Raw genomic sequence first — 14,289 nt, forward strand, 5'->3', positions numbered from 1 at the left:
CACATCCTTCCCCCTCTCTCTAGTGCTGATTTATGGTCATCACCACTGGCTTTGCTTTCCTGCCACTATCCTGAACAGAAATTCCCCTTGCTGTTGTGCTGATGCAGTCAACCTGCAGCTGAGAGTCCTCCAAGCAACCTCAACAAAATTCTCTGAGTGCAGAAAAGGACAAAGACATACACAACATATTCCTGAGGCTGAATTAAAATTGCTGAGTTTCTGAGCCAGATGACAAATTGTTTGCATTCTAGGAGGTTTTCTTTTGCCCCTTTAGCCTCTCCCCTAGCATGTGCAGAGAGCAAAGGATTAAAGGAGCTGTTTTTTCCCTTTTAGCAAAGAAAAGAAGCTCTGCATTCCTGAGGTGCCTCTGGTTCTCAGGGTAGGAGTGACATTCCAGTGAGGGGTTTATTGGCTGGGGAGTGTGCTTTACTAGGGTCCATCAATTGTTAGCAGCTGTGTAGCCCAGCATCAGCCCCATCCCCTATGGAGCTGGGGGAGCTGGCCTGGAAGATGATGTTTTCTGTACATGCCAGCAGCTCAAGATGAAAATACAGGAATCTGCTTTTCACTGCCAGCATGTTTTAGGCAGGAGGGGTCAAGTTGGTGAATAGTTCATGGTATGCAATTTGAGCAGCTGCTTTGAGAGGACAAACCCAGCTGCTGCTGGGTGCTGAAGCAGACACAGAAGGCTGCTGGAAGTGGCAGCCTCACAAGCTGCCCTGGACATGTGGTGCAGCAATGGAGCAATGGGAATAGCACTAATTGGAGGAGACCTGAATGTATTCCTTGGCAGGGCTGTCCAGAAACCCTCTACTCACTGCACAGCTACTCAGGCTTTTGTTTCAGACCATTTCTTGTTGCTGGCTGATCTCAGGTGCAGGAGTTCAGCCCTTCCCCTGCTCTTACGTTCCCCTGATTTTTCTGCATTTGTGGCAGAGTTGTTGATTTTGTTGGACTAGCATTGGAAACAAAGGAACAAATTGCCCTAATGCAGGAGGCTTTGAGCTGGCATAGCAGTTTCAGTTTTGGGTAGTTTGGTCCAGCAGTGGTGGGAATTGCAAACTCTTTGCTGGATGAGATAAAGCTAATAATTCTTGGCAGGCACTGGGAAGCAGCTCGGTGAGAGAGACAGCAAGAACATCAGGCTGTATAAGGCCTCTGCACTGGATGTACATCAGATCTTTTGGAGCAGACTGTTCACTCCTGGTCATGTCATGCAGTCTGATTAACACTGAAATACCCAGATGTCCTTGGGGACACTAATTTTCTGTACTCTCATGCAAAAAACAGCACAGTAGATTGAAATTACAGATAGTGGATGCAATGAGTTCTAGAATTTTGTGTGTTCTGGCACGAAGCACAATCTATTTGCAACATCAAATTGACTGTTATTGCACCTTTTCCTGTTGAGAAAAAGAAAAGATGCCAGGCATGTGGGAGGGAAATACACTTCTCGTTTTTGGGGAATATATTGTACATATTTTTTTATAGCTGAAAGGAAACACTTTAGAGCTGTTTTTAGAAATGAAGAAATATTTAGCAAACATCCTCACTCAGAAGCAGGCCTCAAAAACAGAAAAAAAAATACGTCCAAAAGCCAGCTATTTCTACCAACTCTTGTTTCATTTTCAGTAGGTTCTTTTTAATTGAAAAAAATCAAACCAGCATGAAAATTGTGTGTGAGCATTATTGCTTTGATTGGAAGCTCAGTTTTTAATGAGAAAGATGTCTTTGTGATGATACATTCAGAGGAGGAAAATGAAAACTTAGAAAGATTGTTCAGGAGTAGCAGGAAATGAAATGACTGCCTGGGAATAGAGAAACTTTAAAGCTCTGCCATGTTACCTGGCATCATCCAAATCTGGATGGCATAAGCCCTTCAAATGGTCAGTAATTATGACAGCAGCATGTTCACAGGATTGTGCCTCTGTACCAAATGCAGATTTCATTCTCTCCATGCTGCTGGGGTCATCCTGGTATAAGTGAGCACAGTTTTCTTCAGCTTCAGTCATAGCTGTATATTTTGTGTAAGGGCTGAGATTGGCTTTTTACTTTCAGTAAAATGTGACCTAGGAAATAGTTCACTGTTTCTCACCCTGTTAACACAGTTTGTGCAGGGAATGTTGTCCTGAGACTGGCTTTTTCTCCTCATCACCTCTTGCACAAAGCTCCATGGAGAATGGGGAGCACAAAGGTTGTGAGGGAGAGCAGGAGAGGGAAGGAGCAGTGGGGAAGTTCCCTCTCTGCCTTGTCTGGCAGCAGGCTCAGGGAGGGTGCAGCAGTGCTGAGGTGAGTGCAGCCCCCTGGCAGTGTCTCCTTGCTGCACCCTTGGCTGCTGCCTGGCACTGCAGGCTCAGGCTGCTGAGCTGTGCCCAGCCCAGCCTGGCAGCTCTGCAGCACAAAGCCAGCTCTGCACTCCAGACAAGCTTGGAGGCTACCCAGGGATTTCCCATGCTGGATCTTGTGTTCTCTGCCATGAATATGGCTGCAATTCCTAAGTCAGCAAACAGGATCAGTGCTAAGACTCTGATAATAATGACTTACTACTGCACTCCCAGGCCTGTTCCATCCTCTTCTGGACCAATTCCATATTCCTGCTGCTGGAAAAACTGCCATTTTGTGTCACCTAGTGCCCCAGTCACTGCCATCCAAACAGATTGTGCTCTGGATCTCTCTTCTGCATTTTCAGCACTCTGCTGCCCTTATACTAATGCAGATATGGGTAATATCTGGGTTTGATTTAGTATATCCATCATGCAAAGGCCAACAAGTAGCTTACTGGGGTCACATTTGTGCTGTTGGGCTGAATCATTCCTCCCTGATTCATGTGTCGTGGCAAAAAGCCAGCAGCTCCAGTTACATCAATGAGCTGCAGTATTAATAGATACTAATCTGGCAGTTCAGAAGGGAAAAATAGATGTCAGAAGTAAGGATGTGTCATTCTCATAGGCTTTCACATCCTTCACAAGTAAACTTGTTCAGCATAGGGTGGGACTGGGTGCATGGGGACATCAGTGCTGGTTAGACAAAGTTGAGAGGTCAGAAATGTCCTTCTGGACCTGCTCAGCATTCACTGCAGCTATTTGGTTTGAATGAAACCTGGCCTGATTGTTGGATACCAAGACTGACCACCTCAAACTGCCTTCTTCCACAGCATTCATTATATTTTGTTTTGCTTCCTGCAGGCCAGCCAGCTGGGAGTGTACCGGGCCTTTGTGGATAACTATGAAGTTGCTATGGAGACAGCAGAGAAGTGCTGCCAAGCCAATGCTCAGTTTGCTGAAATCTCTGAGGTAATGTCACGGTGTTCAGACACACGAGCTGCCTGGCTCTGACTAATACCCTGCCATGTCACTCCTGTCTATTCTCCAAGTACCTCTGCAGCCCTAACTTCTGGAGGAGCTGTGAGCTCCCACAGACTCCCTGCTTCAGCTCGTGTTCTCGCACTGAGTTGTCCTTAGGCTGGTCAGACACATCTCCCCACACAGGGAACCTGGTAAAAACTGGCATTGCTCTGAACTTCTCCAGCTCTGTGCCACCTTCATACCTTTCTAGAAGGGAAAGCTCTATGTGAATTTCTCAGATGTTTCTCCTGCTAATGATTCTGGCTGTGGTGTAAAAGCCATCCTTCATGGCCTGCACTGTGGCTGTCAGTGGGATTGCAGGCTTCACTGGCATGGAGAGGAGAGGGTAAATCTCTCTTGAAAAAAGCAAGTGTGTCAACCATAAATCTGTAGTGCTATTCTCTGGGCTACTCTGATTTCCTCCCTGTCACAGGAATACTTGTCTCAAAGCATTTTGGGTATTTTTTCAGGCTTCCTAGACCATCAGCTTTCCCTGCAGTGCATAGTCTCGTTGACTCTTTGTATTTCAGTGATTATTTCTTGAAGAATTCAGTTGCCAAGAAAACATGAATTTCATGTGTCTCCTTAAAAACAATCTAATAAATCATCAGAGCTGAGTACTACCAGGGGTATTTAGTGCTCTGAGAAAACTCCTGAGTACATTGTATTTCACTTGTCCCTTGAGACTTCTATGAGTAAGAGGTAAAATATGACCTCTCAGTTTTGCTGTCTTTGATGAATAATTCTGAATTTTGCCAACATCTACTGTCTTTGGAATGATGGTGATGGCACTTCTGCATTTGTGTCCTGGTGAGGATTTTGGAGCTGAGCACATTAATGCATGGCAGGGCCCATGGCAAAGTGCAGAGTCACAGACAGTGTTGCTTTGCTGCTGTGGAAGAACCGATGTGTCCAAGGGTCACCCAGCTCTGAGAACAGCAATAAGAAGTGGAATCTGAGGGTATTGAATGCCAATTCTGTACTTCATTTATTGGTGCTGGGACAGTGGCTGTGTCCTTATGGATGTCTCTCTTCTGCAGGTGATTTAAAAACTTCTCATCTCCGTTGCTGTAGGTGGTTCCCTGCTTTGCTGCATGTCTATTGACAGGTGCTCCTAAGAACATTGCTTGGTATTTGACATGTGTGGGTGCCTGTGACATGGCAGTGGTGGATTTACCAAGAAGGAAAGCACATTTATCCATCACTGACTTGGGCTGTGATAGGGCTCTCCTCCTTTCACACCTAGGCCTTCCCCTGGAGGAGCAGATAGTCTGTTGTGTTCCCATGTGATATTTCAAGGCAACTGACCATCTGCTACACGGGTTTTCTTTTTCTTTTAGAATCTAAAGGCCAGAAGCACAAAGGAATCTAAAGATCAGACGATGAAAAATTCCTTGGAAAGTGAGTGATCCATGGAGAGGAGACTGGTCTGTCAGGACTGTGTGGGGGCTGTTGCCAAACCTCCACCCTCCCTTTTTCTTTTTGAATGCTGGAAGGTTATGGGATCTGCTGGATCTACCTGGGAAGTCAGTGCCCTTTTGCTAAGTAGCAGAGCTTGTGCAAAGTAGGCTGCCTGCATGGGGAAGTGCCTCCTGGCTTCAAACCTCATCAGTGCCTTTGGGCAAAGCCAGCCCAACCAGGGCTGCTGTGATTTTAAGAGAACATCTGCTACACAGCCATAGCAACCCCAGCAGTGATGGTTTGATGGGGTCATTTAGAGAGCCTGGCCAAGATCAGGTTCCACAGTGCTTGTCTGTGCACATGAGTAGAAGACAGCCCATGGTAGAAGGAGCTTCCATACTCACTCTTCCTGACATTCCTGCTGCTTTGTTTCCACAGCTCTGTTGTACAAGCCAGTGGATCGAGTGACCCGCAGCACCCTTGTCCTGCATGTAAGTATCTGAAGGGGAGTTTTCAAACTTTAGACTCCTGTCCTATTTTCTTTGATCTTCAGATTTTCCATGGAGCTGCAGGACTGCAAAAATAAACTTGTTGAGCTGCATAAGAGTCTCTTCCCTTTACACTAAGGAGATGGAGTCCATGGGTAGGGTGCTGTTATCTTTGCAGTGATGTCCCCAAGAAGTGCAGGGTATTGTTACCTCCTAGAGATAAAGCCTTGCTCTCATCTGTGTGAAGAAGCTGGAGCATCTTGTTCTGCAGCTCTAATTAGGGGTGCTCGAGCCCTCCTGGCATCCAGTGCTGCCCGTGACTGTTGTCTGTTTGTGTTCCTGCTGGCAGGATTTGCTCAAGCACACTCCTGTGAGCCACCCTGACCATCCCCTGCTGCAGGATGCTCTGCGGATCTCCCAGAACTTCCTGTCCAGCATCAACGAGGAGATCACTCCTCGCCGGCAATCCATGACTGTGAAGAAAGGGGAGGTCAGTCTGCCTGCTCTTGTTATTTTCTCACTTTCTAAATACTGGGTATGTCTTTTCTGTAGGGCTGACTAGGAAGTTATGCTGTTAAGCTGTTTGTTGCTAAGATACAGTTTATGCAGTGTCCTTGTTCTTTAAAGGATGTGGTACAGCTCCCTCTGTTTTTTGTTCAGAAAACAGTTTGGAAACCAAGAGGGAAAGTATGATTAGAGTTTTGTCCTTAGCATTGTTATAATCATTTGTCATATGTACATTCTATGATGCACATTGCCATGCACTAAATGGATTTGTATTGTACCTGCAAACTGAAGCCCAGTGGGAAGCCTGGGAGGAGAAAAAGGTGAGGAAACATCAGAAGTCATGAAAGATTAGGAAAAGCTGTTTTCCAGAACCTTCATTTTTACCATAAAATTAATTTTCTTCATCCTTATTCAGAAAGTTGCAAATCCTCATTCAGAGTGTTGTAAATGTGACTGGAAAGCAAAACAAATGGAATGAGTTGGGATAGCCAGGGAGAGGATTGACTCTAAGAGTGTAGTATATAACTGTTCTCAGCTCTGTAAGGAACTGGACTGCACCCAGAAAGGTCTGAGATGTGCAGATCTTTCACCTGCAGTGCTGTGCAGGGAGGCCACAGAGCTGCTCTGTGGTGGAGTTTGCATTCCTCAATGGCTTGGTTCAGCTGCCTCCTAATTCCATTAAAAAGAGATTCAGTCCCTCCTCATATGAAAAGGACAGGACTAGAAGAAGTGTTGAGAGAGAGAAGGATGTAGGATGTAGGAGATTGGACACAGAGAGGTGCAGCTCAGATAGTAAAGGTGTAAGAAGAGCTATGGCAGCATGTGGGCTGATCAACAGTGACCTAAAACACCCTGTACAAAAACACCTCTTACAAAGCCCAGAAGATTGTTAAGATACCATGACCCTTCATGATTTATTCCCAAATCCTGACAGCTAAACATGCTTGCTTTTAGCTGTTAAACTGATTTTCAGCTGACAAAAGGTCTGCTGGAAGCTGCAGTTCTGGGAATTTGGTGCACTTTGTCCTGCATTGTCTCATTTTGTCGACTGAGGACACCTCCAGCTGAGAAAAGGAGGGGCTGAGCAATTGGAGGCTGAGGTAGAAGCTCAGCCATCAGTCACCAGTGCCTCCCTGACAGGGGATGGCCTCGTTACAGCGGCTGCTGATGGAGTCATAGCAGAAAGCACAGGCTGGAATGGCCCTCGCAGGGGAGGGAGCAGTTTGTGCTCTCTGGTTGTCTGTCAGCATCTCAGGGATGCAGGGATGCAGAGGGATGCAGGCTCTGAAACGTGTCATGCAGAATCCTAATGAGGTGCCAGAGCCGAGGGAGAGGAGTGGGCTCAGGAAGATGATCCTGCTGGTGGCTTTTTGGAGCAGTGGATTTGTCAGATCTTGGGAGGCATGGCAGGGCTGGGCTCAGCAGGGCTGGTCACACTTTCACTGCTCCTGCAGTGACTCCAGGTGTGATGTGGGGAGGGAGGAAGAGGACATGCTGGAGGAGAGGGCTGTGGGTATGCTGGGGGGACTGGGAACCCTTTGTGACCTCCCTCACTGCACACAGCTTTTCCTGAGCCCAAGGGAGAAAAGGACTTGCCTTCCACCCTGGGAATCTGACCATGAATATTTCCTTTAGTCATTTGGCACCAATATCCCACTTCTATCAAAGCAGTAGTGCCCCAGTTGAACCCTCTATGGGAGTAGGTATGTTCACTCTCCATGTAGTAATGCAGACACACAAATCTGCTCCCAGCTACTCTGTGTGGGTTAGTGATGGCTGTTCCTTCCTACAAGCTGCTCAGCTTGGGGTCATAGCAGGGTTTTGTTTATGCCTGTAAATCTTTCCTTTTCTCCTTATCCTTTCCTCCCACTCTCCTTGCTGGTGCTTCCCCCAGGGTGACAGGACAGTGTGTGGATTGCATCTCCTAATTGACTGCTCTCAATGCATAATGCATTTTTTATTTTAATGAATCACCAGCTTGCTTTGATGGCTTTTTTCATTATTTGTCTTCCTCCCATTGAAGTTTCCTTGGTGTAAAGGAAGGAGAGTAAAATAGCCTTTTCCCCTCATGTATTGCTTAGGTGCTGATCTCAGTTATCTTTTTTCCCAGTCCTTGCCTTTTATGTGGAATATTTTTTCCCTCTGAGTGTGTTGTGGGGAGGAATCAAATCTCCTTTGCCAGCCTCTTGCTCCAGCTCTTTTTCTCAGGATTGCTTTGAACTGGGGAAAGCAGCCAGTTGTTAATCTCCCTAGTGACAGGCTGCTGAGGAGGGGAGTGCAGGTCAGCAGAGAGTACAGGCTCATTGGCACAGCGTTGTTCTCTTTTGCAGAGGTGATTCCCTGCTTTGGGAGCAGTGACTCAGCCTGTCCTGCCTGCTGGGCTCCCTGTGTGGTGCCAGGTGTCCATTCTGCACTCCAGCCCCCCAGTTCTGCTGGGCTCCAGAGGCTTTGTTCTAATCTAGATTTATGCATAGGAACTGGAAGGCTTTTGTCATTGGTTTGATTTGCTGGGCTGGATGAGTATTTCAGGTAGTGCAAAGAGATGGGAACAAAGGGAGCAAAATCCCTCCCCAGAGGGCCAGAAAGAGCTGCAGCAGGGAAGGCAGAATTGGTGAAATGAGCTTGTGAACAGAGAATTTGGGCTTTGCTGAGGGCCATGGTGCAGAGGAGCCAGCAGAGCCTCAGCCCCAGCCTGGCTGCACAGGGAAGCCAAGGGGGCATCTCTGGCCTTCAGAGTCTGTTTCCATTCAGCTTGATCCACTGCATTCTCCTGCTCCCTTCTTTTCATCCCATCTTTCACTTTTATAGTTTAACCTTTTTTTAATGAATTATCTATAGGTATCCACTTTGCTAACCCTCCCAATAGCCAAGCAAATGCATGGAGGAGAAGGGAGTCTTAGTAGCCCTGTACTTTGTGGCTTGGAATGTGAGTGGTGAAGTCACCCAGCCCTTGGGGCCATGGAAGAGGCATCTTCTTGTCACTGCTGATCCTTCTGCACCACTGTTGGCTTGGTTTAAATAGGGAATGAGGTTAAGGTTCTGCTGGGGACAGTGCCTTGGGGAAGGAGGAAAACAAATGCATTGGGATGAAGGATGGGCCACTGTCACGTGCAGAGGGAGGGCAGTAATAACCTGCTCTAGTCTTATTAACAGAGCAGCTCTAGGTACTGCATGTTGGGTTTTTTCAGCTAAGCCCAGATACAAATGACTGTAGTGCTTGTGTCGTTGCCTACCAGAAGTCAAGGCTGGTGTTTCCAGCTAATTCAGTGCATTTGTGCAAAGCAGGAATTAATGAAACAGCAAAAAATTACCGGGTTCACTTGAGAGGTTGTGGTTCCTTTCTTGGCTGCTGTTCCTCTCGTGCTCTTTGCAGAGTGTTGTTCCAGGGCAGTTCAGACCAACCTGAGTTGGTGGCTGCCACTCATTGCCCTGGCCATGTCCTTCCACTCTCTCTCAAGTGTTCAACCTGACACTTGTGTGATCCCACAGTGGCACAGAGGGATGCAGCCTGGAGTTTGGGGTCACTGCTGACAGTGGCTTCATGTCTGGTCTCATCAGCCAGTGCAGACACAAGGGAGCTGACAGGCAGCTTTTTCTGGGAGCAAGCCCAGTAGATCACATCACAGATCAGCTTGTGCTATTGTACACCTTTGTCCTTGCCCTGGAGAGGAGAGGCTGCTTGGCAAGCAGTGTTTCTAAATGTGGTTTTAAACTGCAGTCCAGGGACTGGCTATCATTGCCTTAGGCTTCTGTTTGACTTCATAGAGGGCCAAGCATGCTAGAGAAGGGAAGGACAAAGGACATGTGCAAGGGAGCAGAAGTGCAAACTGAAGCCTTTGAAAAGCTGGAAGCGAAGCTGAGACAGCCATGCACAGCATGGGGCCTGGTGCCTACTGCTCCTGGAGCCTTGGGCAGATGTTGGCAATAGAGCACTCAGAAATTATCTTGGCTGCTTCACACTCTGTCTTACAGCTGGAGCCAGAGAGCTCCTGGTGGCAGGAGCTTTGGGAAGAAGAAAGAGGCCATTAAAATGCTCAAAGAGCAGCCAGTTTAACTCCCTAGGCAGAGCATCCTTTTTTTTTTTTTTTTTTTTTTTTTAAGTGCTGGTCTTGCAACACGCTTGAACACACGAGGAATCATTTTCTTCCTACGCTCTGCAGAAAGCCAAACCACCTCTTCCTCACTGACATGTGCCAATACCCATCTCCTGGTTTTCCCCTCCTCCCTGTGCCTCACACATCCCAGCCCTTCCCGGGGCTCTCACCCACGCACGCTGCAGGTCTCTGCTGTCACCACATCAGATGAGCTCTTTCCTCAGCACACAAGGGGGGAGATGGCCTTTTGTGCAGCTCTGGGTCTGCTGGAGTAGGTTTTTAAATTCCAGTTTTTGTAACGTGTCTCAGACAAGCTGGCCACACTTCCTGGAGTTAATCAGTCTGTGACAGCAGCAGGATTTATCATATGCAAACAGCACAAAAACACTGTAGGATGAATAGATGAGCACACAGGTAGTCGTGAGCTTGGTAGCAGAGGAGGGGAAGATGCTCCATGACAGAGGTAAGAGGAGGAGGAGGACAGCAATAGGCAATCCAAAGAGGATAACCAAGCTCTGGAAAAGGTACAGGGAGAGCTCTTTTGTTCAGAGCACTGAGGTGGGTGGGAGAAGAAGCAGATGAAAACATGCAAAGAAAAGCAGGGCCTGGAAAAGAGATGTGGAACTTATATTGCAGCAGTACAGGAGCTGTGCAAGAGCTACTGAAGTTAACAGCACAGGCCTCGTGTGAGAGATTAAAGATGATCCTAATTCACTCTGTTATGACACAAAATCAAGGCTTTTCTCCCACACTTCCTGGAACATCTTTCTGAAGCTGAGCTGAGCTCCTGTGCAGGACACCTGACAGTCTTGGAGGCTGTCTGTGGAAGAGAGGGGATCACTGCCACTTTCCTGCCACTGTCACCCTATCACCCTAACCTTATGTTCCCTTGGTTCTTATTTGGTGTTTCTGTAGTCAGTGTTATTTCAGGGTATTTAAGGAAATCTTTAGCACCTTTGATTACTTTAACAGAGTAACTGTAGGAACAAGGTAGAGAGATGGTTTCCCACATGAGAGCTGTTATATGTCACATACAACAGGCTCACTCATCCAAAATCATCCAGGCTCATTGTGTTTTAGGAGACCTCATTTCACAGGAGGTCACCAAAGGAATAGCTGTTGGTGGCCCTGGGTGGGAGGAGTTGACCAAAGTGTTGGTTCCAAAACTGCAGAGCTGAGATGGCACAGGCCTCTGAGTGGCACAAACCCTGTCTGAGGGAGCTGCTGGCTCCCCCAGGGTGAGAGAGGATGGGCTGACTCATGTCAGGAGGTCCAGGAAGGTGCCCTTTGCTCCCACACTGTGGGGTTTGGCAGGGATCTGGTAAGCCATTGGGAAATCCTTTTATTGTTTCCCTCTGACCTGCTGAACCTCCCGGCAAAATGACTCATCCGCAGCAAAGGATGTGCCCTTTGCTGGAAGTGCCCCTCCTCAGCCCCACGGATGCTGAGCAGCCTGGGGCATGCCTGTTTTGCCCAGCCCTAATGAAAGTTCTCTTTTCCAAGAAAAGCTGGTAGTGAGGAGAGATTTCCTGACTTGATCCACAAATGTTTTCTCCTGTACTCTCCTCCCCAGATGCTTGGTTGCTCTTGTGGAAATTCACCCCCCACTACTTGCTGGAGGGAGACCTTCCAAACTAGCTCCCATGAGCAAGAAGATAAGAGGAATGAAGGGTTTTGGGAAGCTTCATGTTTCCCTCTGACTGACTGGAATATATCTCTTTCACCTCTTTTCTTCTGTTCCAGCCAAGCTGAGGAAGTACAGGCTTGTCCTCTTCCACACAGCTCTTTGTGGCACTTTTTCCTGCCTCAGGCTTGCACTGTGTCTGTGTCAGTGATAGGATTTGGCTCCCAGGAGTGCTAACCCAAATAAAGTCAGTGCCACCTGAGCCCCAGCTGGGAATGTGAAGGTTGTTGGGTCACTTGGCATGGAATGGCTGAGCTTTCTGCTCAGGTTTTGGGGCCATGTGCTCTGGGCAGGGTGCTGGGCTGGGGCCCTGGCTCGTCTCACACACTGCCAGTGCCTGGCAGAGGCAGACACAGGGTCAGGTCAGGACTGTGCCCTGTCACTGCCAGGCAGGGAAAGGACAGTGCCACATCCTGCTGGGTAGCAGAGATGAGTAAGCTGTGAGAACATCTTTACACCTACGAACAATGAGCAGAGGTTGAGCTGGCAGCAAGCAGCTATTCTCATTGCTCCAGAGGAGCTGAGCTGATTTGCAGTGTAATTAATATGCATCAGATCTAGAAACCTGAGATCAGGGGTTTGGCTTGCTCAGAAAATATCCTTCCCTGCTTATTATTGCTCCCAAATGAAATTCTTTGCAGGAGTGGAGAGTGTTCTTGCTACTGACAACATACCTCCTCCTGTTTGTTTATTTATTTTCAAAGCTCAGTGTTTCTACTTTCCTATCCTGGGGCTTGCTCTCCCAGGCAGGAGGGGAAGGCGTGTTCAAGTGCCCATCAGCAGCAAAGGCAAAGTGCAGGCAGGAGTCCTCTCCAAAACCACTGAGAAGAAGCCAGGAGGATCACACCCACCTAAAAATAAACACTAACATATGTACAGGCCTTTGTGAGCTGAATCGCTGCTGGATGCCAGATCTCCCCAGAGTCCTGCCCAGAGATGGTGCAGCAGTCTGCCAGGGAGCAGCCTTGCTTCCTGCAGCCATGGGGAAGGTGCAGCTTTTGCTGCCCTGCTCACAGATCTCCAGGATCTTCGTGTAATAGAAGGCAGCACCAAGATGAGCTGCTGACACTGCTCCACGTGCTTTCACAGGTAGCTGTGGTGCTCTTGTAGCTGCAGATGGGAAAATGCAGGCTCCTAATCCCTGTCAGGAAGTGTAGGGTGCTGTGGGACACACTGTAGGAAGAAGAATTATGTCTGCAGGGGCATTTCTTTGTCATGTGTTCCTTTGCCATGATGCCTGCTGGGCTTAGGACTGATGTGGTTTGTTTTCATTTTGGAGAGCCAAGATGGGAAGAATGGTAGGCAGGAGAGGCAAGGTGGGGTTTGCACTCCCACACCCTCAGCAGGGAATGCTTTCAGGGTTTGTTAAGTCAGACAACCAACAGAACACAGAGGCATCACCTGAGAAATGGAGGCATCACTTCTGCTGTGGGTGTGCTGACCTTGCCCAGGGGAGCTGCTCTCCTGGTGCTGCCCCGTGGAGACCCTTCTGTGGCTGTGTCCTGTGGGGGGTCCTGCAGGGCAGGGCAGCAGGGACAAGTCCTGAGCATGGGGCTGGCCAGGGGGCCGTGAGGCAGCTGGGGAGGTGCTGCTTAGCCCTGACCAGGGTTAGCAGGACTCTCCTGTCTCCAGCCACAGCACTGAATAGGCAGATGTGGGATGTCTGATATGTCACTTAGTGATGGCAGAGGAGCATCCTCTTGGCTGCAGTAACAAAGGAAGAGTTCCTTAGCATACCTGGGCACGTGTGGGGAAGCTGATGGTTCCTGCTTGTACTTGCTGTGAAGTGAGGCAACACTGACAATTACACATATTGGTGGAAATAAAACTTGCCCAGAGCAGAATGCCCTGACTTGTGGTTGAAAATCAGTGGGAGGTGTCTGTTCCAGGTGTGCACTGAGTCCTGCTGGTCCTGACAGCACAGTGGAGGACCTGAGCACTGAGCAGGGCATGAAACCCCTGTCGTGGTCACTGGAAGGAGCACACAGCCCCCCTGTCTGTGTGCCAGCTTTTCAGTCTTTTGGGCTTTTAACTCCAGCATTCCAGCCTTTTGGGCTTTTAACTGTGGAGTCATCCATCTCACCTCTCCTCCCCATAAGGGAATTAGGAAAGCAATGATTCTGCCTACCAATGTGTGCCCCTAAAACTCCATGGAAATAGAAGCAAGATGAAAGGTGTCAAAGTTGTGCAGCTTCTTTGCATCCTCTAGGTTTGGGGAATCTCTATATGATATATAAAGAAGATTCCAATGGGCATGTGGTGAAGGTACATCCAGATGGTCCTTTTAAAGCACGGGCTGATAAGGGACTCCTGAGAAGTTTGCCAGATACACATGTTCAGGAATTCTCCCTTAACAGCACTTGTAATGAAGAAGGAGCAATGGCATTCAGCTGTTAATGTTGACAAAGTCGTTCTGTAAATGGGAGAGGATGGGAGCGAGGAGAGCTTTGCTGTCCCTGCTGGGGTGGCTGAAGCGGATGCAGAGGCTGGGAAGCGGCTCCGGGAGGAGTGGTGTGTGCTGCTCTCTGCTGGCTCGGGAGGGGACGATCCGCTGGCAGGGATTTCAGGGATTCTGGTACGAAGGAGCTGGGCAGTGACTCACACCAAACTGCTCAGGAACTGGTGATGGAGAGAAGCCCGAAATCTGACCCAGCACCAGGTAGGGGAGAAGGTGCATGGCTCTTCCTGCCTCTGGGAGAGAAGGCTGCAGCAGGGAGAAGAGGTGACAGCAAGGAGTGTTTAGTGGGCTTTTTCTGAATTAGACAAATGTA

At 48.4% G+C, this 14,289-nt stretch overlaps 1 protein-coding gene across 1 annotated transcript in view; it reads left to right on the top strand.

Moving 5' to 3' along the window:
* The window catches only part of BCR (BCR activator of RhoGEF and GTPase), a 93,828-nt gene that overhangs the window by 58,485 nt on the left and 21,054 nt on the right, over positions 1-14,289 (top strand). Inside the window, exons 5-8 of the mRNA XM_033075743.2 lie at positions 3,186-3,293; positions 4,685-4,745; positions 5,184-5,236; positions 5,583-5,723. Of these exons, the coding sequence (XP_032931634.1) occupies positions 3,186-3,293; positions 4,685-4,745; positions 5,184-5,236; positions 5,583-5,723 (363 nt within the window). The remainder of the gene's footprint in view (positions 1-3,185; positions 3,294-4,684; positions 4,746-5,183; positions 5,237-5,582; positions 5,724-14,289) is intronic.

Source organism: Catharus ustulatus, chromosome 18 (genome assembly GCF_009819885.2).
Source record: "Catharus ustulatus isolate bCatUst1 chromosome 18, bCatUst1.pri.v2, whole genome shotgun sequence".
In the NCBI taxonomy this organism is placed as follows: Eukaryota; Metazoa; Chordata; class Aves; order Passeriformes; family Turdidae; genus Catharus; species Catharus ustulatus.